This window comes from Prionailurus bengalensis, chromosome D3 (assembly GCF_016509475.1).
Source record: "Prionailurus bengalensis isolate Pbe53 chromosome D3, Fcat_Pben_1.1_paternal_pri, whole genome shotgun sequence".
NCBI classification, from domain to species: Eukaryota; Metazoa; Chordata; class Mammalia; order Carnivora; family Felidae; genus Prionailurus; species Prionailurus bengalensis.
The window spans coordinates 81,446,120-81,472,156 of record NC_057356.1 but is presented as its reverse complement, the minus strand read 5'-3'; the positions used below and the strand labels follow the sequence as shown (position 1 = coordinate 81,472,156).

At 39.9% G+C, this 26,037-nt stretch overlaps 1 protein-coding gene across 1 annotated transcript; it reads right to left on the bottom strand.

The window, feature by feature from the left end:
• Positions 1–1,437: 1,437 nt before the first annotated feature.
• Positions 1,438–25,512, bottom strand: SERPINB10 (serpin family B member 10). Its single transcript, XM_043559051.1, has 8 exons — positions 25,410–25,512; positions 21,386–21,562; positions 19,253–19,315; positions 18,431–18,568; positions 16,587–16,704; positions 7,831–7,973; positions 4,757–4,912; positions 1,438–2,520 (listed from the first exon to the last, which is right to left on the bottom strand). Exons 2-8 carry the CDS (start codon positions 21,551–21,553, stop codon positions 2,116–2,118), a joined length of 1,191 nt encoding a protein of 396 aa, XP_043414986.1. The 5' UTR covers positions 21,554–21,562; positions 25,410–25,512; the 3' UTR covers positions 1,438–2,115.
• Between the last annotated feature and the right edge of the window lie 525 nt (positions 25,513–26,037).

The window sequence follows — 26,037 nt, the reverse complement described above, 5'->3', positions numbered from 1 at the left end:
TAGAATTTCAGAAGCAGGGAACAACTTTCCCTACCTTTATACCTAAGTTAACAGGCGACGTATTTTTTGTCGATCGAGTAAAAAAAATTTTTTTTCTCAAACATTAAGGCACACTACCTACACAGGAAATAAATCATTTTTTCTTAATGTTTAAGGATTGATGACATAATCTGTCAGATTTTTTTAAAACACCTTTAAAAATAAACTTACAAAGTTTCACAAACACACTTTTTAAAAATATTTATTTATTTTGAGAAAGAGAGAGCAGGGAGGGGCAGAGAGAGGGAAAGAGAGAATCCCAAGCAGCCTCCATACTCAGCATGGAGCCCCATGAGGAGTCAATCTTATGACTTTGAGATCAGGACCTGAGCCAATATCAAGAGTTGGACACTTAACCTACTGAGCCACCCAGGCACCCCACAAACACACTTTTACAAACATTTGAACTTCCGTAAATCTAATCAATCAGGACTTACAAATCTAGTGAACTAGACTTTTCCAAGATTCAAACATGTTTAAAAAACACACAAAACGGGGGCACCTGCGTGGCTCAGTCGGTTACGCGACTGACTCTGGCTCAGGTCATGATCTCATGGTTTGTGAGTTCGAGCCCTGCGTCGGGCTCACTGCTGTTAACACAGAGCCTGCTTCGGATTCTCTGACCACCCCTCTCTCTACACCCCCCCCCCAACTTTCACCTGCTCTATCTCTCTCTCAAAAATAAACATTTAAAAAATTAAGTAAATTTTTAAAAATACACAACATAGTACAGTGATTGCAAAACTTATCCTACTAATCTCGTGGTCACTCATCTGAAGTTTCTAGTATCATCCTTTTTTCCTTGTTGTTTGTTTGAAAAACATTGTGTTCAATATTCTCTGATTGTCAGTCTCTGAGAGTGTTATGATGGTCTCCCTTTATGATGTTTAAGGACTTTTGATTTACTAGAACACAGACACAAAGGCTTTGTTTTGCTGCTACTTAGTGTGAGATGGATAGAGGCAAAATGTTTCATAGACATATGATAAAATGTCATATATATTACAAATTCCTGTCTTTGGAGCTATGGCTTTTTTTTTTAATCCTATATACTGAACCAGGATTTTATATCAGAAAACACATTTTCTTATACTAATGTACAGAGCTGTTCATGACAGCTCTAGTCTTTCATTTTATTAGATGAATATAAGAAAGAAACCTGGAGTATATAATCACTCTCTAAAACGAGAATAACAGCTAATAGGCTGCCCATAAGCAGTTGTGTGAATGGCTTTTGACGACGTTGGAAAAACACGGCCAATTTTATGAAGATTTAGTGTGACTAAGAACATCTTCTTATAACTTACAATACATATTATATCAATTAGAAATTTGTTCTGCTTCATAAAAATGTTAAAAGCAGGGATGTTAGCATGACGACACTTTTACACGTGATAATTATTCTTCATGAAATGTTTATTTTTGAACACTTTTCCATTCACAGAAAAGTTGCAAAGATAATACAGGGAATTCTGTGTACTACTAACACCTTTTCCCCGGTACTAACACCTAACATTATCATTATACATTTGTTCATACTAAGACGGCAATTAATTGTTAATAACTAATCTCCATATTTCGTTTGGATTTCACTGGCTTTTCCATTAATGTCAACCTAAGTATTTTTTTCTTAAACACTCTGCAGAAAGGGTGGGAGCTTCATTTTACAGCAGTAGTTTCTGAACTATCAAAATTACACTCCTGAGAAAATTCTGGCTTATCCATATATCACCTTTGTGAAGATTTTTCTTCACTCAATGAGGCATGTGAACCATAAGTGACACTGATAATACAGTGACCAAGGAGTTCCGAAATGGTAAGACGCTCAATTGAATAACATAGCACTTCTGAAATGTAAATAAAAGTCACATCAAGACAAAATGTTAAGTGGTAAAAATGGCTGTATAGGTATGAAAAAATCACTAGAATGCATTATTTCAAGGCTTATCGGCTAACATTTGACTTGTGAAAAAGATCCGAGCTATAAGCTGATTTTTATTAGAATTGTGTTTTTTCCTCTTTTGGTGCACTTTCCGCACTGTAAAATGGTCTCATTTGGTGAGAGAGATACATGGTTTAGGGGGAGCAGAATCTCCCGTAAAAGAGGATGCTATTGGTTCTGTTGTGCCTGATGAAGAAGAGGAATGGGTGATTCGCATTAAATTCAACGGAGGGGAGTCTGCTTCGAAAACTCACCTCACTCCCGGTGCCGGCTGAAGCCTCTGTACCTTGTTCATTTATTTCTACAAAAGACTTGTGGAAAACATTGGACAGAAATAAGTTTCTGTCCATAGACATTCCTGAGAAATCAGCTTTGCCCTGGTTAAAGGCGTCGCTCATGCCCATACTGCTCAGGGTCGACTTGAGGTCATAGGTCTCTTGGAGCGTGAACTTGGGGAGATACAGCTGCACTTCACACAGCTCCATCATGTCTGCGCTGGTCCACCCGCTCAGCTTCTCATAGGTGATGGCTTTTTCCAGCTGCGGGTGTGGAACAAGAAGGAGAGAGTCAAAGTAGAGGGAGGAATATTGGGTGGGCGAGGCCTCAGGATAGAACAGACATGAATTACCATCACTCCCGTTACCCCGGGTAGCAGAGCACACACTTTTGAAAATTATTTCTGTAATGAAAAGCTTCACACTGTCGACCTACAGAATCTTTGTTTTGCAACTTAATAGTTCTCAGGATACAGGGGAACTAGACTTTGATTCAAAATGGCAGTACTTTTGCATCACCTGGGTGGCTTAGTAGGTTAAGCATCCGTCTCTTGATTTAGGCTCAGGTCATGATCTCACAGTTCGTGAGCCTGAGCCCCACATCAGGTTCAGTACTGACAGCATGGATCCTGCTTGGGATTCTCTGTCTCTCTCTCTCCCTCTCTCTCTCTCTCTCCCTCTCTCTCAAAATAAATAAATAAACATTTAAAACAATGGCAGCACTTCTATAACAGTAATGCAAGACATCAACTACACATGGAAATGCAGTAGAAATATTCATTTAGATTCTGTCTACGCAAAAGCATAACCTTTGGAAGAAATTGTGTGCCAGGGTACAAAAAAAAAAAACATATTTGTTACATTAACATGGGAGACAGTTCTTTGAAAACAAAATCTGAGATAAGATAAAATGTCACAACAATATGAAATTAGTCACTATAAGCTATGCAAAAAAGAAGTGAAGGAAAAGTAAAGAAAGGAAACTCTCCACATCTTAAGAGTAATGCCTTTTATAGTGTAGTTTTGAGAGTGTTTATCTCCTCTTTGTATTAAAAAATTTTTAAATAATAAATACATATACATCCATATGCATAAGGATATATCTAAAAAATGTGCTTTTTAAAAAATTTTTAAGTGTGTTTATTTATTTAGAGAGACAGAACACAAGCAGAGGAGGAGCAGAGAGAGGGACAGAGAGAATCCCAAGCAGGCTCTACCCTGCCAGCACAGAGCCCAGTTCAGGGCTTGAGTTCACAAACTGTGAGAACGTGACCTGAGCCGAGATCGGGAGTTGGATGTTTAACCGACTGCACCACATTTTTAAAAAATAGCATGTTTGGGGGCGCCTGGGTGGCGCAGTCGGTTGGGCGTCCGACTTCAGCCAGGTCACGATCTCGCGGTCCGTGAGTTCGAGCCCCGCATCGGGCTCTGGGCTGACGGCTCGGAGCCTGGGGCCTGTTTCCGATTCTGTGTCTCCCTCTCTCTCTGCCCCTCCCCCGTTCATGCTCTGTCTCTCTCTGTCCCAAAAATAAATAAACGTTGAAAAAAAAAATAGCATGTTTGTTTCAGAACACTTGCTTTTGCTGCTCTGAGAGTTTTCTACACCCAAGCATTGCTGTCAATTACATACTCGTAGATGGTGTACGTTGTTAATCTGACAGCATATTCAGCTCAGGAACCTGCACTCTTAGGAGGAAAGGCTTATCTTACAAGGGTGTGAGCCTAATGGCTTAGTGTCCACACTCGGTCTTATTTTTACCATCCTCTCTGGCTTCACAAATTTTATGATACAATTTGGAAATCTTTTCCACCTTCTTGCAGGACTGTGCAAACGTCTAAGTGTAAAGAATCTGGCACACATGAGAAGTTACGCGCTGTGCAAAGAAAGCCAGGCCACTCATTGCACGAGAGACTAACGTTCAATTTAAATTTACAAATGGCTCAGAAACATGGTCTGACCAAAGTTCTGTCCACCATAATAGAAATTTGGCTGATAAACAACTTAAATAATGGTTGAAGGTGGTCCTGATACAGACTATTTTTCCTGAAGACTATTTACATGATTAAAAAAAATTTTTTTTAAGTTTTGGCAGTCAGTATCTTGTTTAAAAATGTATATCTAAAGCTAGATAGATGCAAGGGATTTAAAAAAAAATTAGCCTCCAATTAGGTGGGCTTTACCAGAGGGAGAAGAAAGACCCAGACTGATTGAAAGATAGATCAATGCACACAGCTTTGTGACAGGCACTCTGTTGCTCGTGTGGCTGTTTGTTTAGCTACCCAATGCTAGAGCCTGTAGATTCCTAGCCTTTCTGAGGATAGTAATACCAAACTGACAGACTTTTAGAAAGCTTAAATGACACTGTGAAGGTAAAGTCCCTAGGGCTCCGATGTGTTGGTTGCCTTCCTCTACAGGAATCAAAGAACAAGGAGATTATGTCTTATATTTACCCCCAGAGCAGTGAACACTGAAACCACCTTCACATCAGACAGACTGTACCTGATCCAGTCCTTCGATATCTTCTGGCAACAGGATGAGCAGGCTAAGGTCACGGCTGTTATAGTAGAGTTGGAGGCCCATGGCCTGTGGCTCTTCAATGTGAAAAGCTTGGAGTTTTGTTTTCATGGACATCATTTGCACTGGTTTGCTTATACTCTATGGGAAGTAAGTAGCAAAGATTGGTGTTCCACCAAATCTTTAAATTATTTTTATCATAATTCGTGCCCAGTAGTCTGAGATACTGGTAAAACGTGATTTCTCTGCAAAATGCTGAATAAAGTTATTCAGACCTTGCTTTCTGGAAATATGTGTCCCAGTGGAAACCATTATCCATAAGTGGTGTGGAAGTTTCTTTTATAACACTATTGTGGCAACCTCTGTAAATCATAGCAAGATGGATCCTACTGAACACCTAAAAAACTATATAATCTTATGTAAACTATGTAAATGTCAACGATTCAGAAACTGAATAAGGTGTATTTCACATGCAAGCCATTTGAGAAAGTAGTTTCGTGTCATAAACACTGCAATTTACTAAGAGAATAAAAAGATAATAGACTAGGATGAAATATTTGCAAAACACATATCTGATAAAGAGCTGGTATCAAAACATACAAAGAACTTTTATAAAGTCGATGATAAAACAACCCAATTTTACAATATAGGCAAAAGACATGAACAGATACCTCACCAAAGGAAGACACATAGTCTTTGAAAAGATGCTCAACCATATGTCATTAGGTAATTGCAAATTAGAACAATGAGACACCACTACAGACCCTTTAGGATGGCTAAAAGTCCAAAACACGGACAATATCAACTGCTGGCAAGAATGTGGAGCAACATGAAATGTCTTTCTCTATCAGTGGGAATGAAAAGAGCAAACCCCTTCAGAAGACAGTTCTTTTGATAGGTTCTTACAAAGCTAAATGTAGTATTACCGTATGATCCAGGTGTGCTGGTATGAGTGAAAAACTTATGTCCACAAAGTCTTGTGCACAAATATTTATAGCAGCTTTATTTATAATTGCCAAAAACTTAAAGCAACCAAGATGTCCCTCAGAGGGCGAATGGCTAAGCAAACTGCAATACCTCCAGTCAGTGGAATACCATTCAACAATAAAGTGAAATGATCTATCAAGCCGTGGAAAGACAGGGAGAAAACTTAAATACATATCGCTTAGTGGAAGAAGCCAGTCTGAAAAGGCTACATACTATACAATTCCAATGATATGACACTCCAGAAAAAGTAAACCTGTAGAGACAGTAAGAAGATCAGTGGTTGCCAGGTATTTAGGAGGAGGGATGAGTAGGTGGAGTATAGGGCATTTTTAGGGCAGTTAAACTATTCCGTATGATATTATAATGACAGATCCATGACAAAAAGCATTAGTCAAAACCCATGGAACTGTACAAGACCAAGTGAATCCTAAATGTAAACTATGGACTTCAGTTAATGAAAAGATATCAATATTGGCTCATTAATTGTGACAAATGCACCACACTAAGGCAAAATGCTAATAATAAGAGAAATTATGTGAGTGGGGGGGGGTGTAAGGGAACACTACTTTGCTCTCAATTTTGCTATAAACCTAAAAATGCTCTTTAAAGTGTCCATTTTTAGTAAAGACAACGGTAAAACAAAAACAAAACCCTGCAATTCAGATATTGGGAAATATGTCATTTATCCATTCTATATGGAGCTAAATGGCAATCACAAAGCCCCACCCTTCTGCTAATGTAGCGGCCATATGACTAGAGCTGTTCGTTCAGGATACTTCATGATACAGTAATTGTTTTGGGGATGAGCACATGAATGGCACAAAATAGAGTCTTCCCTGGGAGCCTTCTGTTAGAGCTAGCAGCAGACTTTACCTACCAGGGTTTCGAAGCTAGAAGACTGACAAAGGGGCAACCATATTCCCAGGTCGTGTGGATAAATTGTATCTTCAGTATTAGACTCCCTGGACCTCTCAATTCCTCTCAGTTACACGAACTAATGCTAATACAATTCCCATTTCACCGGAGCTAGTTTGGAATGCTATTTTTATCACTTGCAACTGAAAATCCCTTGTGGATATACTAAGCCAGGTAACTATCCAGCTCATTTCTGGCTAGTCTATTTGATTACATGTTCAGTCCCTTCCCCATCTTTATCCCAGTGATTATGTAAGAACCATCTATTGTAACACATCCACGTGATTGCTGCAATAGGTCCCTGGCAACACTGTTTATGTGAGATGAGCCACTCCAGGACCAAACAGCTCCAAACAAATGTTGGATAATCAATTCCTTTCCTGGGAATTTAAAATGAGATCTATCAGAACGGTCTCTAAAACAGAGACAGTGTTGTGAGTAGACAGATTGTGCCATTGTGGATGGGGAAGAAGGGAAAGTTAGACTTTAGCATGGTGTAAGAATGATGGGAGAAATGGAGTTGAAAAGGTAGAGACTGAGTCTTGTTTCCACTCAAGTTCCAAGGCCCAGCCACATCCCAGCCCTTGGATTCTATGAGATCTATCTGTCACCTTATATTAGTCTCCCTTTTTGTTGCCATCGGTTCCTATCACGAAAATAAGCATGATGCATCCTAACGCTAGGAGAAAACTCAATGAAAGAGAGAATGATTTTAAATTTGTATTTCTTTTACTTTTGGAAGTGTAAGAGTTTGGTAGAAGAGAGTATTTCTCCGGTAGAACAAGAACAGAACTTATAGTGAAGAGTTGGGGTTACAGTTCTGGTAGGTTTCTGACTTAGACATGACTCCGGTCATGTGACTCCAGCCACTTAGCCACCTGGGAAATAAATATAATAACTACCTTATGTACTCTATCATAGATAGCCGTAGCAAGGACTGAGTGATAAATCTGTGAATAGTCTATTTTAAGAGAAAAAAAACAATGAAAGGGGAAATCCCAAGTGTGATGGATTTGGGAACTTTTAGTTCAGCCATCCCTGTCCTGGTAAGAAGCAGAGTTATAGGAACACATAGTCAGAAAGAAGAGTGAATTTGCACTAGAATCTCCTTCACAATGCCGTGTAAAAGCTCATGCTGATTATTAAGAGATTTCTACCTTGTTTATTCTGAAAGGCTTTTCTGTGGTATTTTGGACTAAGAATTGATGTTCCCAGATTCCTTTAAAGTACAGGGCGTTCACCAGAACCATTCTGGTTGCAGAATTCACAGCATCATCAGGTAGGAGATTCGCAATTTTTCCTAAAAGAGCAAGAGGACAGATTACAAATGGTATCATTGCATTCTGGCAATATGCCACACTTATAAAAATAATAATTATGGGATACTGTTAAGTGATAATATCTCATATCCACCAATGATCGAAACTGGGATGTTAGCACTGATATAATATTACTAACAGAGCCTATTTAAATTTCGTCTATTTTTTGAAGAAAGTCCTTCTTCTGGACCAAAAATCAATCCAAGATCTCAAGTGGTGTTTAAATGTCATTTCATCTTAATCCCTTTGAATCTGGGACAGTTCTCATTCATTCTTTGTCTTTCATGACTTTAACATTTTTGAAAAAAGTTTGGTAGCATGTCCCTCAATTCTAGTTCAGATTTGTCTGATGTTTCATCAATTGTTTCCACCGAGAAAGATACGTTAGTTCCTAACAGCCAATGCCTGTAAATGCAATCTTATTTGGAAACAGGGTCTTGACAGATCAAATCAAGTTAAAATGAGGTCATACTGGATTAGGATAGCTCCAATCCAATGACGGACGTCCTCACAAGAGGAGGAAAATTTGGACATAGACACAAAGAAAGGACAAGGCTTTGTGAAAACACAGACACGGGACAGACATAAAGAAAAAATTATGTGCCAACAGAGGCAGAGATTGGAGTGAAGTGTCCATAAACCAAGGAACTTTCAAGGATTGCCAGCAACCACCAGAAGCTAGGAGAGAGACATGGAACAATGCCTTCCCTACAGCATTTAGAGGAAGCATGACCCCGCTAACACCTTGATTTCGGACTTGCAGCCTCCAGAGCTACGGGAGAACACCCTTCTATTGTTTGAAACGAACCAGTGTGTGGTAATTTGTTATGGCAGCCCTGGGAAACCATCACAACCACGGAAGTGATGTTGTGTCTTTCTCAATGAATCATACCAGGAAATACATGATGTTCATATGTCCCATTAGTAGTGATATTAACCTTGATGATTTGATTTCTATAGGTTTCTCAGTGTAAAATTATGACGTCTTCCCTTTGTAATTAATAAGTATCATGTGGGGAGATACTTTGAGACCATACAAATTTCCTGTATTCACCAAACTTTTGCTCACTGATTTTAGCATTTATTGATGATCTTGACTGAAACAAGTATTACTGCAGTTTTTGCCAAATGGTGATTTTCAATTTCCACTATTCCTTCTACATTTATTAATTGGAATTCTACCACGAGGAAGAACTTTCCCATCTCCTTCTTTTACTTAGGTATTCAATAATTTATATCCCTATAGATGCATGCATATTTGTTTTACTCTGTGTCTTAAAATTTATTACTATCATTATTTATTTTGTTTCTCAAACTCTCCCATATTTGGCTATTGGGAACTTCCTCAGCTTGGCTCCTATGTCCATTAGACATGTTCCCAAATATTTTGAGCACTTCCCTACATTCTGGTACCACAGTATATCCTACGGTTTGTCTGGTGCTTTCTAGGAACCCTGGTTACTTTTTTGAAAGGATGGCTTTTAGAAACCAAGATGTGAATGTTAGCTATGCAGATTACTACTGGGGTGTCATTGCTCAGCAGAGAAAGCTAGGAAATACATATATTATACACACATCTGTAAATATTTTCATATCTATATAATTCTCTTTCTTCTGATCTGTTAAAGATGAGGAAGTCATATTGATATCACCTGTTTCAATCCAACACTGTGGGGTTTATGCTCACCTTTGCTTTTCCTTATTTGTAATTCCTTTCTCTGTCAACTAGAAACCTGGACCTTATTATTCCCAATATATTTACTTATTTGCTCAATCCTAGAATATACGTAAAATAGGTTCAGAATGGCTAATCCATTCTCCTATGGAAAACAAATTTGATAACTAGGATACAAGATTTGTATACAGTTCCCTTTTTTAAGCCTTAGATTGATTACGTAATGAAAATATTGTTTTCCTAGGACAAAGATTTGTTCAAAAGAATAATTCTGAAATGGGATTGTAAGCCAAGAAAAGATGCTATTGAAGGACCGGAAGTTTTGAAGAGAAAATACAGATGGATTAGACTGATAGGTGAAGCCACAGTGTGTATGTGCATACACACACACACACACACACACACACACGAGGACTACTGAGGAAGTCCAAGTGTTATCCAGGGAGTTGGAATCTCAAAGGCCACGAGCAATGGAGCTTGTTGGGAAAAGGGGAATGTCAATAAGATTGAGGGAATTATTTCATTTACAGCAATTTTTCTTAGCCTTGACTGTGAATTAGAATCACCTGAGGATTTAGAAATACTGATGCTTGAGCCTCACTTCCAGAGACCTGAATTAATTCACTTGGAATTGGGCTTAGGAATTATTAGATGTAGTTTCAGTAAATTTAGTTTCACCTATAGTGAGGACTGAGAGCCACCGGTTTGAAGACTTTTGGTCTATTGGCCTTTTATACCTCCCTGCGTGCCAGCAATGGGTAGCAAATATGTTAGCTTGCAGGTTAGTGCAGTGAGTAAGGATGCTCCCATCACAGTAGGGTTAGGACATAGAGGGATTGCTGAATTGCATCTTTAAAAAATAAGGATTATATGTAACACTTGTAATAAAAGTTTTAAAAGTAAAGAATAACTAAAATTAGGGGCATCTGGGTGGCTCAGTCAGTTAGGCGTCTGACTCTTGATCTGAGCTCAGGTCATGATCTAACAGTTCTCGAGTTCGAGCCCTGCGTTGGGCTCTGTGCTGTACAATGCAGAGCCTGCTTGGGATTCTCTCCCTCTCCCTCTCTCTCCCTGCTCCCCTCCCTCAAAATAAATAAATAAACTTCTAAAAATGTTTATGAAAGAACAACTAAAATTAGGTCTACTAAACTTCTCAGTTTCCCTTTACTTTTACAAATGAAAAGTAGGTCTGGAAAACGATAGTAAGTGAGTGAAATTTAATAAAGCAACAGTGAAACGAAATCCAGAGCTCTGGTCTTCCATTTCGAGTGGCTTGCTGGTCAACTGACTCCAGGTAGGGGTGGGAGAGAAGGAGACACCCGATTTGTAGCCCGTGTCTGTAGTGTCAATATTCTCACCATATTGATATCAAGCTACCAACGTGAAGTCACTGAAAGAGGGATTGGGAAGAGATGGGTACAGACCGCCAACGGGCTGCGCGAGCCTGAACTATGCCACATGCACCACCTGCTACAGTCCTCACAGGGGGCACATCAGAAGCACCTGTGTGGCTTTAAAAAAAAAACTTCTAGAGATTCCAGTAGATCTGAGGTACGACTTGGACATGTCTTTTCAAAACAAGACAAAACAACATCTCCCTCACCTATGAAACAGACATTTCGGTTTTAACAATTAAATTTGAATTCGATTTTAAATGATAATGTCAGAACTTTCTGAAACACGTTAGCATCTGTTTTTCTATCTTATGAAACACAGCATATTAAACTTAATTTAAAATGTCTTTGATGGTTCAGGATGGGGAGGCCATCTACATCCTTTTTTTTTTTTTAATCTCCATTTTTGCACAGAAGCTTTACATTTTAAAAGTTCTGGGTCATTTTTAACCAATTACTCTATCATGTGATAGAGCCGCGGGTGCAAATAGGGAACGTATCGAGGATTGGGTTTGCACAGACTTATCTCAAGTTGACCAAGATCCAGATGATGTAAGCTGTATTGCATTGTTCCCTGGGTTCATACGCTTTCAAGGAAACTAGCCTCTTGAAACCTCTAACCACGTGTTAGAACATGTACAATATAATTATTTTACAAAGGATGTAAAAAATGTAGTTAAATGCAACTTTAAAGTAACACACAGAGCCTAATTTGACCAGGATTTTCCTACACTCTCGAGAACTAACGTCCACCTACTGGCTCACTCATTGCACGTGTCCTTGGTAGTTTTAGGTATTGGGAAGGACAATCTTCGAAGATTTTCAGGGTTAAGTCCTGCTGGGCACCGAGTTATTAATGTGACGATAGAGTGCCCCGTGTGCCAAGCAGATGATAGATTTTGAGATTACAAACACGGAGACAAACATGGATCACCAACCCCCACTTTTAAGGAGTTTATAGACTATAGGGAAGACAAATCAGAAAACAATTGCAACATGTAACAACACTATCATTGAGTGATATGTGTGTGTCCAGCGTATGTCCCAGTGATATGTGTGTGCCGTGTATGGTCCAGCAGTCCATATGACTACTTGAAAGATGACCTATTTGAAAGCAGAAGGAAAGAAGCTTCCTTCAGGTGGCTCAGAGGGAACACAGTCATGCCAGAGTTTCTAGCAACTTTTCTTTACGGATGTGCAGAACTCTGCCTCAACAAAGTTCCTGCCTAGCTGGTTAATTCCTTACCTTATCTGATGTTGAATAGCCCTCAAATAGCAGATGTTTGTGTTCAATATGTAAAGAGAAAATATAGAAAGATTACAGCTTTCTTCCTCTTTAGAAGAGTCTGCTTCCCCTCTCCCTACCGGACCACATAATTGGCACTGGGTTAGGAATTTGAGACCTCAGATTTAGTTCAGCCCCAGACTATCCTTAGGCCCACTTCTGTCATATTGAGTGCTTTTGCCTATATAATCCCATGTGGTCCTCCTGCTAACTGAAACACTGCAAGTACTCAGTAAAGACTAGCTGACCTAGAATTCGAAAAACAGGCTTACTTCTGAATGAATCCAAATCAGATGTAAGTTAAGTAAAATGGTCACTCTTGCCTCACCATGGCTTTTGAGTCACTAATACAATGAAAAAGGAACTGAGAATTCAGGGCTGCCAACTTCCTCAGTTTAGTTCAACAAACAGTAACGTTCTGAACGACTGCTGTGGGTGGGCCTGTCGTGTGTTAGTGATTCACCTCGAATCAGGCAGCATCATTGCACTTGGGTCCTTCAGTCTAGTAGGGGAGGCCTCAGCAGTTAACTTCAATAACAATATGGCGCCTGTCAAGGTAAACTTTCGCACCGAGTACGATGCGAACAAAGAGGAAGACGCGTAGCCAGGCCTGGGAGCCAGCAGCTTCTTGGAGGATATTACACCTGAGGGAAGCCTGAGGGGTTATCCCATGCCAACAGAGGGGCTGGGAGTGGCAGGGCAGGGCAGGATGTTTCAGATAGAGGGAAGAGCTTACGCAAATGCACGGGGTCATGAGGTGGCACAGGGAGTTCTGGAGACTCTGTGGCACTTGGAATTTCTGAAGTACAAATTCTGAGTCAGAGAATGACAAGGGTTGAAGTGGGGAGACAAGCAGGGCTCTAGGGGCCTGCTGGGCCTTTTATGTCAGTTTAGGGAGCTTGAACTCATCCTGTGGGTCATGGGGCACCATGATGGTATCGGGTTCAAGAGTGACATTATCTCCCTGGTCTAATTCACATTATAGGTACATCATCTGGGTGGCTGACAGGAGATGAGATGTGAGGGAAGCAAGAATAGAGGCAGATTATTGTATTAGCACAGATAAAGGATAACCAAAGCCAAAAGCAGGGGAGGAAGAAACTGGAAGGAAAGGTGAACTGAGAAACATGTAGGAGAAGGCAAAGGAAAGGGGAGGGCTGAGAGCATCTGTCAGATTTCTGGTGTGAGCAAGAGTGTGCATGCCAGCACACACAATCACTGAGCTGGAGAACGAACACACGAGGAAGACGAGGTGTGGCAAAACCATTCTGAGGTGTGACTTCAGGTCTGTTGAGTTTGAAATATGTGGGGCCCTCAGCAGGCATGTCTGGCAGGTATATATAATGAGCACCGAAGTTCCAGGGGTACGCCTAAACATTCCACGTACTTGGATGCCATGCTAAGGCTTAATTATTAGTATTCATTAATAATTACATCTTTTGCATTTCTTTGTGAGATATAATGGACCGTCAACAGTTATATCGATTTAAAAGGCAGCTTAGTCTGTTGAAATGAGTTCAGACTTTGGAGGAAACTGACTTAGATTGGAATCTTATCTTGCTCTTATCTCTGAAGATTTAAACTCTGTGATCTTGGACAAATGAATTTCTCTAAAGCCTCAGCTTGCTAATTTCTAAGATAAGGATTACGGTAAAAGACTGCTAGGTTGTCTACGAGAGTCTTTCTACTATTTCCTTTCAGAAATAGAACGCTTGTGTTGTTAATTTTAGCCATGCTGACAGGTGTGAGGTGATATCTCATTGTAGTTTTCATTTGTATTTCCTTGATGATGAGTGATGTTGAGCATCTTTTCATGTGTCTGTTAGCCATCTGGAGGTCTTCTTTGGAAGAATGTCTGCTCTCGTCTTCTGCCCGTATTTAACTGGATTATTCATTGTTTGGGTGCTAAGTTTGATAAGTTCTTTATATATTTTGGATACTAACCCTTTCTCAGATAGGTCATTTGCAAATATCTTCTCCCATTCCGTAGGCTGCCTTTTAGTTTTGTTGATTGTTTCCTTCTCTGTGCAGAAGTATTTTGTTTTGATGAAGTCCCAATGGTTTATTTTTGCGTTTGTTTCCCTTGCCTCAGGAGACATACCTAGTAAGAAGTTGCCACATCCAATGTCAAACAGGTTACTGCTTGTAGGATTTTAATAGTTTCCTGTCTCGCTTCACACCAGTCAGAATGACTAAAAAATTAACAACACAGGAAACAACAGATTTGGGGGAGGAGGTGGAGAATGGGGAACCTCTTGCACTGCTGGTGGGAATGCAAACTGGTGCAGCCACTCTGGACAACAGTATGAAGATTCCTCAAAAAGTTAAAAAACAGAACTACCCTACAGTCTAGCAGTTGCATTACTGGGTATTTACCCTAGTAAATTTTTGAATAGAAAAATATAATTTGAAGGGATACATACACCCCAATGTTTATAGCAGCATTCTCAACAATAGCCAAATTATGGAAAGAGCCCAAATATCCATCAACTGATGAATGGATAAGGAAGTGACGGTATATATACACAACGGAATATTACTCAGCCATCAAAAAGAATGAAATCTTGCTATCTGCAACGAGTTGGATAGAGCTAGAGAGTATGCTAAGTGAACTAAGGATCAGAGAAAGACAAATACCATATGATTTCACTCAGATGTGGAATTTAAGAAACAAATGATAATAGGGGAAAAGATGAGAGAGGAAAACCAAGAAACAGACTCTTAACGATAGAGAACAAACCGATGGTGACAGAGGGGAGTTGGATGGGGGGGTGAGTTAAATGGGTGATGGGGATTAAGGAGAGCACTTGTTGTGGTGAGCACCGTGTGTTGTACGGAAGTGACGAATCACTAAATTTTACACCTGAAACTAATATTACACTATATGTTAGGCAACTGGGATTTAAATAAAAACTTAAAGTATTTAAAATTAAAATTAAAAAAGAAATAGAACACTCAAATTTTAGGTGAGCATGCGGCTACACATCTAAAAACGACATCTTAGGGGCGCCTGGGTGGTTCAGTCGGTTAAGTGTCTGGCTTCGGCTCAGGTCATGATCTCATGGTTTGTGAGTTCGAGCCCCACGTCAGGCTCTGTGCTGATGGCTCAGAGCCTGGAGCCTGCTTCGGATTCTGTGTCTCCCTTTGTCTCTGCCCCTCCCCTGCTCATGCTGTCTTTCTCTCTCTCTCTCTCAAAAATAAACATTAAAAAAAATTTTTTTTGTAAAGTTTATAAAAACGACATCTTATAGGGGCACTTGGGTGGCTCAGTTGGTTAAGCGTCCTACTGGCTCACATCATGATTACGCAGTTTGTGAGTTCGAGCACCACATCAGGCTCTCTGCTGACATTTTTTAAAATGACATCTTATAGATCTTTATTACAGCAAGTCTAGGGGGCCAACTATCCCAGTTCGCCTGGGACTGAGAGACCTTTAGGTGCTAAATCCAGGAAAATCTCAGGCAAATCAGCACAGGTTGGTTACCGAAGCATAATGTACGCCATGTGACTGACTTTGGGATATGAGTGAAACTGTTGTGTGAAACTCTCAGGTCATGTCCTTAAGAGCAAAGAGGCTTTTTTCTCCCCATTTCCTACTGACTATAAAATGACAGACATAAGAATCATCTTAGACGTAAATATGAAAGCCATGTTTTCAGCATGGCAGAGCTGACCCACTAGTCTGGGTCTCCGGATGGCCTCATGGAATAGACTGCTTCTTTCCATTTTGACTATTATGTGAAAGAAAAATGAGCTTCTATCCTATCATTAAGCTACTGTATTTCAGGTCTCTTTGCCACAGCAGCTTAGCGCTCACTCTAACACATGGCCTTATTTTGAAAATTACTTAAAATCACATGACATTTTTAAGGCCACAATTTTGTTATTAACTACTAGCTATTTTTCTTTAGAAATCACAAATGTAGCAGGGTCCTAAATTTCCTTTTTGCATTTTTCTACTTTTTACCCCTGGACTTCTCTTTAGATTTACTGGGATATAAGAATTCCTTGTCCACTTAGTAAAGGGGGAATCTTGACTTTTAAGTTTTGGAAAAGACTAATTGAGAAAGCTGTGGATCTCAAAATCATGGGCATGAATAGAAAGACATGTTCTGAATACGTAGAACGTGACCACAGTTCTACTTACGAAATACACATACTTACACTCAGTGCAAACTCAAAAAAAAATACAACAATGCTTGGAGAGAGTGCTCTGTCAAGCACCCTGGTGAAAGCTTACCCTCAGTCTGGCTTTCAACCCAAGAGTTGATCTCCTTTCGGATTTGTCCAGAAGCTCCCACAAAGTTAACAGACTGTGGCTCCGCACCAAAGTATGTTTTCATGTCTTCTAAATATTTCTGGAAGATATAGGTAATATCTCCATCTGTAGAGTTTATACGAAACTGAGAAATCAAGTCTACTGATGGACAGGTGCAAACCCCCACCTCGTTGCCCCTTTCTGTCTATCCATACTCCCATTTTGGTCGAAAACTGAATACTTCCTCTCTAAAACTAGATGGGCACTGACTCGCCAAGCAGAAGCCCAGATGGGGAGGGAGGCCTGCCTCCCACAGTTCCGGAGCGTCCATGCCCTGTATTTATTCATGCCTATGAAATGGGGCTGGAATGAAAAGAGACAGGATTCTAGGAATCCTAGGACTGACCGCAGTGAGCAAGAGTTTTTCACGGTTGCACTAGGCTTTCTGTAGCAGAGATGGAGCCTAAGTGAAGCCTGAAGGGTCTGGCAGCTGGCCCCTGGGACTCTGAGTGCCCATGAGCCCGTGATGGGCCCCTGAGGAAAACTCTACACTGCCGTGGAAATTGATCGGTAGGCATGGCCGGAGGTTCAGCGGGCTTTCTGAGGGAAGAAAGCTGGCCTTTCGGCCTTTGATGCCCACCCTGATGGCAGTCATATAAGTGGGCTGTAGGGTTGCTGCTTGTGGGAGCACCTGCCTCGGGAACACAATTTATTCCTCAGGACGGCTGTCATACTTCTTATTTTTATTACTTTATGTAGGAATCGTGTGCAGTAAAAAAAAATGAGTTAACGTAGCTTCCAGAAATCTAAATTCTGTAGAATTTATAATCTGGTAAAAAAAAAAAAAAATTGAAGAGTCACAAGGCACCATTCTTTGTCTTGACTCATGGCTTCTGATCAACCTGTGTGAGCACATCCAGGGCTGGTGGACACTTTAAAAGATGTATCATTTTGTATCTCTGTGTCCTTCTCATCTCTCAGTGCCCACCGGACTCAAGTATCTCCTGCTTCTGGATCAAACCCGAATGCACACGACTACCAGTAACAAATGTCTTTAAGACCTTGTTTGGATGCTCTCATGCCTTTCGTAAGAATAACAAAGCCCAAGTCCTGGACTTCCCAGAATGCACTGACTGTGGTCAGGGATAGCACTACTGGGTACCACAAGGTACTTCATCTCTTACATTGTTATCCCTCTACCCTATCTGATCTCCTTCCCGTTTGCCCACTGGGCACCCGCTCTCTTATGAGATGGGCTCTGAGGAGCCTTTGAATCTGAAGCAAGGATGAAATCATGGTCTGCATTGAGGGGTCTAGACCATCAGAGAAGGAGAGAAGTTGGTATTATTCTATATTAAGAGTGTTTCCTAAAGTCTCAAAAGTCATGCTGTGAAATGACTTGTCTGATCCCGAAGTCAGCTTTGCTCTTGAGGCCGCAGTCTGCAGTCATACGTCCAGGACGAGTACCTCCTTTTGTTTCTGCAGATTAAACCTCCTGAGTTACTCCACTTGTTTGTTCCACTTCCTGTGAAACAAATGCTAACCCAGAGATTAGACAAACCACGTTTCATGGTCACAGGCTGTTCCTCGAGTGTACCCCTTTATTCTAGACATAAAGATCTGATCGCTAGATCTGGTTTGAGACTGATTATTGGTTTCTGTTACAATTAGACACTTACGGGTGCTCCAAATGGTTGTTTACCAGAAATACTGACCACATTTGTTAACTTTGTCCCTGGGATCTCTAGAGAAACGTACAAAGAGTTTACTGATTGGTCTCGCATGGCTCTGTCTTTCCCATCAGCTTAAAACATGTTTGCACTTACGGTGTGAAATGGGTAAGTTTGCTCTCCATATATCGCATTGGCTGTTTTAAGAGTGTAAGCATTGCTGGGATTGTTGATTTCCGAGATGAGTGCCTGGAAGTGACAGTGTATTTCTTCAACCTTGCCCAAACCGAATTCCTTTAAAAGAAAAGGGATTAGTCAAATAAAAATGTCCAACAAAAACTGTCTATATGTGAACAACCTGTATTGAACTGAAATGATTTGGTGCACTGCATACAAAAGTTGAAATTGATTGCATGATGGACAAAAAATGTTTTCTTTAACGTTATCAGTGCAAGAATTTAAAAGTTTTTGGGGCTTTGTTTTCTTCGCATTTAGTTTGGAAAGGCAAGAACAAGTTTGAATATGGGGCAGTTTTGAAAGGGAAGAAAAAGGTGGAGAGAGAAAAAGGGAAAGACTATGACCCTTCCAAAAAGTGTACACATTTTTGTATTTTGGAAATTTTTCTATAATTTTCTGATATCTAAAAATTTTTAATATTTATTTTTGAGAAAGAGAGAAAGTGAGAGAAATATGAGTGGGAGAGGGGCAGAAAGAGAGGGAGACAGAGAATCCAAAGCAGGCTTTGCACTGTCAGCGCGAAGCCTGATGTGGGGCTCAAACCCATGAACAGTGAGTGAGATCATGATCTGAGCCAAAACCAAGAGTCAGACGCTTAACTAACTGAGCCACCCAGGCGCCCCTAAGCTACTTTCCTAAGAAAAGTTACCTATGAAAGGGTGTTGAAATTTGCCACAAAAAGACACGTGCTTCAAGTGTTTTCTCCTTGATCATAAAATAGATATTAAAAATAAGACATACCATCTTTCTTTTCTTTTCACTTTCAGGACAAGATTTGTTGTCCTGGTCTCTGAATTGAAGCACCTGTCATTTGAACAAAAAGGCAATATGTGAACACACTTTGCAAAGATGTAGTCAAATGAAATACTTATCAGTAAATACAAGTCAGTCATTCCCATCCATACAGAACATATAATTAATTAACCCGGGGAGGGGAGGGCTCTGATTTCAGTTAAATAATGGGAATGGATGAAGTCATCAGCGACTTTTAAATAGATTTTTGAAACGCCAGTTTAAGTAGCTAGTCTCTTTCTTCCAATACTCTTTATAGGACATTGGAGATGATGTTGGGAATACCCTTAGAGGTAACATTCCCTCGTATTCCATGTTTTATTTGTTTTATCTATGGCTGTTTTGAAAACTAGGTGTTCTGTTGAGAGCGTCATTTAGACAATTTCAGCAAAAGCAACCATCGCTCTAGTTATCTAGAAAACTGAGGGATTTTAGTTGTTTATTCTAGTTCAGTGTTTCGGTTCTCATTGTGTACCCCCCCCCTTTGACATTTATAGACACACTCTTTGTGTTCACCACAGCATTTCCTCTGGAAGTTAACAAGGAGGAGGTGCACATGCTTGTTTCCTCTGAAGTGTGCAACAGTAGAAAACAAGGTGATAATTCCATCTCTCACATCCTGGACCCAGCTTACACTAAGAAATAAAGTCTAGTTTACCAAAGGTTATGCTGACACAAAGTAACAGACAGGGTTACATGAACAATTCCATCTCCATTGCAAACTGAAGCTGTTGATATTTAACCAACATTTAAGTAAAGCAAGGGTGAGAAACACACAATAATATATTTACGTGAAATGGACCCAAACTGGAGTCCACCTAAGATTGCCTAGCACATTAATGGTTAAACCTTTTAACAATTACTAATGAGCAACAAGTCGTGAACGAGGATTTTGTTGTTGTGTTTAAACTATGCAATATCATGTGAACCAAAAGAATAAGAATGATATCCTTGGCTGAAACTGACAGAATATATATTCTGCCTGTTTTACTCAGGATTACTGGCTGTGCCCTTTTCCATATTTGGCACAGAGAAAACTACCTTGAGTGGAAATTCTGTCACTTGTCCTTTTGATTATTGCATGATTTAGGGCTGGATTTACTATTTTATATTTTTTTGTTTTAAAACACACACATATATTTGTATGTTTACACATTTGCGCACATAAACACATATATGGATTTTTAATTATATTTTTGCGATCTATGGCTATACTCACGGGTATACACACACACACACACTATGCCTGAAGATGCTTACAGCAAATCAATAGTTTATATGGTAATATTGTTTCATTATTTTAATGCTCTCAATGAGCTGTTTAGGATCATTCAGACAATGAGGGATTGAATGAAGACACAACCAAACAAATCACAAAGAATAGAATTCACTTGATTTTTCCATTTGTGTCTTCAAGAAAATCCTTCTGAGATCGGAAAGATGATGACAATATTTAAAATATGAGCCATTCAAATACCATATGATTTTGCTCATCTGTAGAATTTAAGCAGCAAAAAAAGGAACAAAGAAAAAAGAAGACAAAACAAAACAAAAAAACAAAAAACCAGTTCTCTTAACTATAGAGAACAAACTCGTAGCTGCCAGAGGGGAGGTGAGTGGAGGGATGGGTGAAATAAAAGAGATTAAGAGCTCATTTTGATGAGCAGTGAGTAATGTGTAGAATTGTTGAATCTGAAACTAATATAATACCATATGTTAACTTCGCTGGAACTAAAATTTTAAAATAAAATAAAATGAAGTAAGAGCCATAACTTCTTGAAATATATTAATAATCAAAACTAAATTGTTTTTGATGTTGAACCAAACTTGATAATGTTATCGTTTCTGTCTGATCTTGCTAAAAAACACAGGCTCTTACATGGTTTCTCAAGCAGCAGTTTTCTAAGCGATTCTCTTTCCAAGACTTCTTTTCATGGCCTAAGGAAACGTTTAAGCGTCTCTTTTGTTTTGAAGGATATGGCCGTACAATGGAAGCTATTTGGATTTCAGGAGGCAAATGATGATAAAGGTCAAAGAAAGCATTTGGTTTGAGGGCCACAGAGGATGGTCTCCCCTACTCACCTGGGCTATCTGGGCTGCAGTGGTACCCTGGGTGCCGAAATACACCATGGCCAAGGAGGTTGAGATGCCCCAAGGAGAAAAGAAAATATTTTTGCCCTCAGCAGATTCAGCTATCTTTTTGCTAAAATCCAGGGCAAATCGGTTGATTGATTTCACTAGAGAGTCCATTGGGAAAACCTAAGAAAAATAAAGTAGGGGTGGAAAACTTGTTAATCCTCGCCACTTCTTTTACTTCTGAAAAAAGGATTCGTTGGCAGACAAAATATCTCCCTTTAATCACCCCTTCCTGCAATGACAAAAATAAATATTATCGAATTCGATTTTATGTAGTATATAGAATGCATATGTTTCTATCCATTATGTACATACATGCTTCCATTCATCCTTATACGTGTACCTGTTCATGACAGCTGAATGAACTGTGGGAAAATTCCACACCAACACTATCCGTTTCCATACTAGAAAACTGAAGTCCAGGGGCACCTGGGTGGCTCAGTGGGTTAAGGTCAGGTCACGATCTTGTGCTTCGTGAGTTCAAGCCCCGCGTTGGGCTCTACGCTGACAGCAGGGAGCCTTGGGATTCTCTCTCTCTCTCCCTCTCTCTCTCCCCTTTCCCTACTCACGCTCTAAATAAATAAATAAATAAATAAACTTTAAAAAAAAAAAGAAACCTGGAGTCCAGAGAGTTTAAGGGAATTGCTCAAATTTTAGCATGAAGGCATAACAGAGAACAATAGGATGCTGTCAGTTGGCGGCTCCGTGTTAAGAAAACCACAACGAAAGAGGTAGTGGAACCAGGTCTCCGGCACTGTTAGCCCCGTCCTTCTTTTCAATGCACCACGTGACTGCTGACTTTCCGCAGTAGATGAGAAATCACTATACATCGTTCCAAGAAACTTTATGCTTTTTATCACTTACCTGTCGCCCATATTTGTACACGTTTTAACCCTATTTACTCATTCACGCCATTATGTTTGACATTCCCAGTTCCTGGAATGCCTTGACCCTCCTTGACTCTATTAAAATCCAATTCTGTTCGAAGTTTCTCTTTTTCTTCAGAAGCTTTAAGGGTATGTCCCACGACCTCATTTTTTGCCCCTTGCTTGACATTTCTCACACCACTAGCTCTGTCTTCGTATGTTCAGAGCTTTCCAACTCCGGAGGAAGTTCCTTGAGAGTGAAATTTTCTGTATGTCCAATGACACCTTGCTCTGGACTTCACACAAAATGGATGCTGACAAATACCTGTTTATTACTTCTTTACAATGTTTGTTGTTTGGCCTCCAGCCACCATACTTTCTTCATTTAAACTTGAAACCACACACAATTTAGTGGGAAATGCTCTTAGAGAAGTAAGGAACTCCAGGCTCTTTGCCTTTACTCCCACTCACTTGAGAGTCTCTGAAACTGGTCTTTTTGAACAAAAGAGCTCAGGTTTTCTCATTTTTTTTTAAATTACATTCAACCTCTAAATTTCACCTCGAATTACACTGACATTGTAAGTCTTTTAAGACTTGGGTTCTATCAAAGAAATAACTACTTCAATCTGTTGTCATTTTATAGCCAAATAATTTCTCAAACTGGTTAAGTGATGAAACATAAATCAAATTCCTAGACCTAGAAATTCCCAGTAGTGCCAATGACTGTATAGAACTTCATCTTACGCTAATATCACCTAGCCCTTGGAACTTCAGAAAGGCCAGGAGTTCTCTCTGGTCAAACAGCTGAATCAAGGGAGAGGCATGTGTAGGCAAAGTTTTGGTTTCATCATGAATTGGATTAATGGTGATCCCATTGAAATCCCTCCTAACCGTAGGCTTACATCTAATTCCAGACTCTAACTCCTGCCTCAGTTGTAGCTTCCGCTTACTGCTGAAGATGATGATAATCCTAGGCTAATATTACTTGACTAAAGAAAAAAAACCACAACCCGGGGGGTGCAGTAATTTGAAACTTGCCAATGTCTATTTTTTTCTTGATAGACCATTGCCATCTTGGAAATAACCTCCTTGGTCTCTTTACAGCTGTGTTCATTCAAATGATGCTCTGTTTACTGCCTCTATATCAAGCTTTATCTCTTCAAATCTCATGAATTACGTTCATATGAAAAATGCTTGAGTCTTCCAAAATGTACTGACCATGAAGGGAGGAGAGAGTAATATCTTTGGGCCTGAGATCTTTGTCTTTCTACCTATGGTTTACAGTTATTCTAGAGTTTAATTCTTTGCAACGAATTCCTGAAAACAATAATTTTCTCCAAGGAAAGAGCTAATTTCTCGTGCAAAGTTAATATCCAGTTATCTTCAGCGTCATTAATTCTCTTGTTAATATCATCATTAATATATGAGGTATAGCCCAGAACATAAAAGAACAATTCCTGCCATTTTTTTTTAACAAAAAACCTTGTAGAAGTGGTAATCCATTAATGAAATTTGACCCAAGAGTAGAAAGTACCTTCTGAAGGAGGCAGAATTTTAGGATGATATTTTACAGGAAATAATTGATCCATACAAGGGTTAGACAATGATTTTTTTCAGGGAAGAGTATAAATGTGTAGGTCGGAATCCTACTATGCTATTTTCAGAATAAATTATTCTTCTACAGTTTTCAAGAGTTATAGCTGTACCAGCTTACATGTATATAAATATATAAAAATGTAACACATACATTATATATGTTAAATATGTAAATTTCAACCTGTCAAGGGCTTAGAGAAGAAGCTGGAGAACTATGCAAATAATAAAAAGACAGTGTCATTCATCAAAATATCACATCATAGATACCCACAGTCCCAAAGAACCTCCCAGTCCCCTCTAATCCAATTGCCTTGTTTTATCTGCTAGGCAACTAAGGCCCAGAGAGGTTCAGTGTGCTGCCCCATATGCACAGCCAACTAAGAGCAAAGCTATCACTGCAACCCCATTCTCTGGACTCTGAATGCCATTGCTTTTGTCATCTCATTGTCTTTAAGATTTTAATGGTAAGGGGCACCTGGATGGTTCAGCGTCTGACTCTTGATTTCTGCTCAGGTCATGATCTCATAGTTCATGGGATCAAGCCCTTCGTCAGGCTCTGCGCTGATGGCGTCGAGCCTTCTTGGGGTTTTCTCTCTCCCTCTGTCTCTCTCTGTGTTCCTCCCCTGCTGTGCTTCTCTCTCTCTCTCTCAAAATAAATAAATAAACATTAAAAAAATATTTTAATGGTAAAAGGGAGAGATTGTGTGATGAAAGAAGGTGAACAGGAGGAGGAATAAAGGAGAGAAGATGGTGTGAAGGAGGACGGTGTGGGAAGGATCCTCGCCCTGTTTTCCATAAGAGGATACTCAACACTCCTTGCCTCCCCGGTGATACTGATGATACTGCCTACTTTGTGGGGCTGTGTCTACCAGAAGATAACATGTCCCTCCACCACTTCTATGTTCAACCAAAGCCATTTTCTAGGGGAAGCAATAGTTTGGGGTGTTTCACGATGAGTGCATAGTGGAAGATTGGGGCTTAGACTCTCCATGGAAGAGAAGGAAGCTAACAGTCCCTGGTGTGTGGTGATCAAGACGGGATGTCGGCTGGGAGATCAGGGACGAAAGCCAGACCGTTAGTTCCATACATTAATGAGTGGCCTCAAATACATGTTGCCAGGCCTCTCTTCTAGAAGGGTTAGAAGGGTTGGGGCTCAATTATTCTAACAGTACTCTATTTCTCTTTGCCTAGGTTGATGGATACGGAGGTCATCCATCTAGAAATGTGACTAAAGGAGATTCCGTTTACAGTTTCACCATTCCTGGTAAAACAGTAACTCCTTTTAAATGAATGCTCTCTCTCCCCCTTTGCCCTCTTTCCCCTACAAACTTTGAAGCAGATTGGGGTTAAATCTGTCTGACTCGCACAGAATTCTTGAGGGGATGAAGCTTTCTTTACTTACTATTTCTGTCTGAGGGAGCTCTTGATCATTTGTTACTCACCTAGGCACTTCAGCAAAGAAGGGGAAAATAAATAAACACTTTAAAACAAAGAAAGTTTTACCATACCTTGTTTTCTTCCACACGAGCAGAACTGGCAAGTGGCTCCTTCTGTAAGCGACTGTGGCTGAGTTAAGTAACTTATAACTGTAGAAATCTTCTTTAAAAATTCTAGCACCTCCCTTTTCTTAGCCCCACCCTCTGATTCACTCTCAGAAGCCCAGACACCCTTCCTTTCAAGTTTATCTTGGCCTAGAGCTCAAATAAAAAGAGCTAGATGATTATGGTTTTGCCTGAATTACTTAATTAGCCACATTTTCCACGTCTGTCCACATGTAGAGACCTGAACGCTGACAAATTGTAACCCACACTTTCCTTGCTTAATCTCTTCTCTAGGCTGCCAATTGGCAGCAATTAGAGTGGTTTTCCCCAGTAGTCTTCTTAACTAAAAAAAAAAAAAAAAAAAATAGAGGGGCACCTGGGTGGCTCAGTCCATTAAAAATCCGACTTCAGCTCAGGTCATGGTCTCACAGTTTATGAGTTTGAGCCCCACATCAGGTTCTCTGCTGTCAGCATGGAGTCCGCTTCAGATGCTCTGTCTCCCTCTCTCTCTCCCTGCCCCTCCCCGCTCACTCTCTCTCTCTCTCAAAAATAAATAAACATTTAAAAAATTGCAAGAATTAAAAGTTTTTTAAAT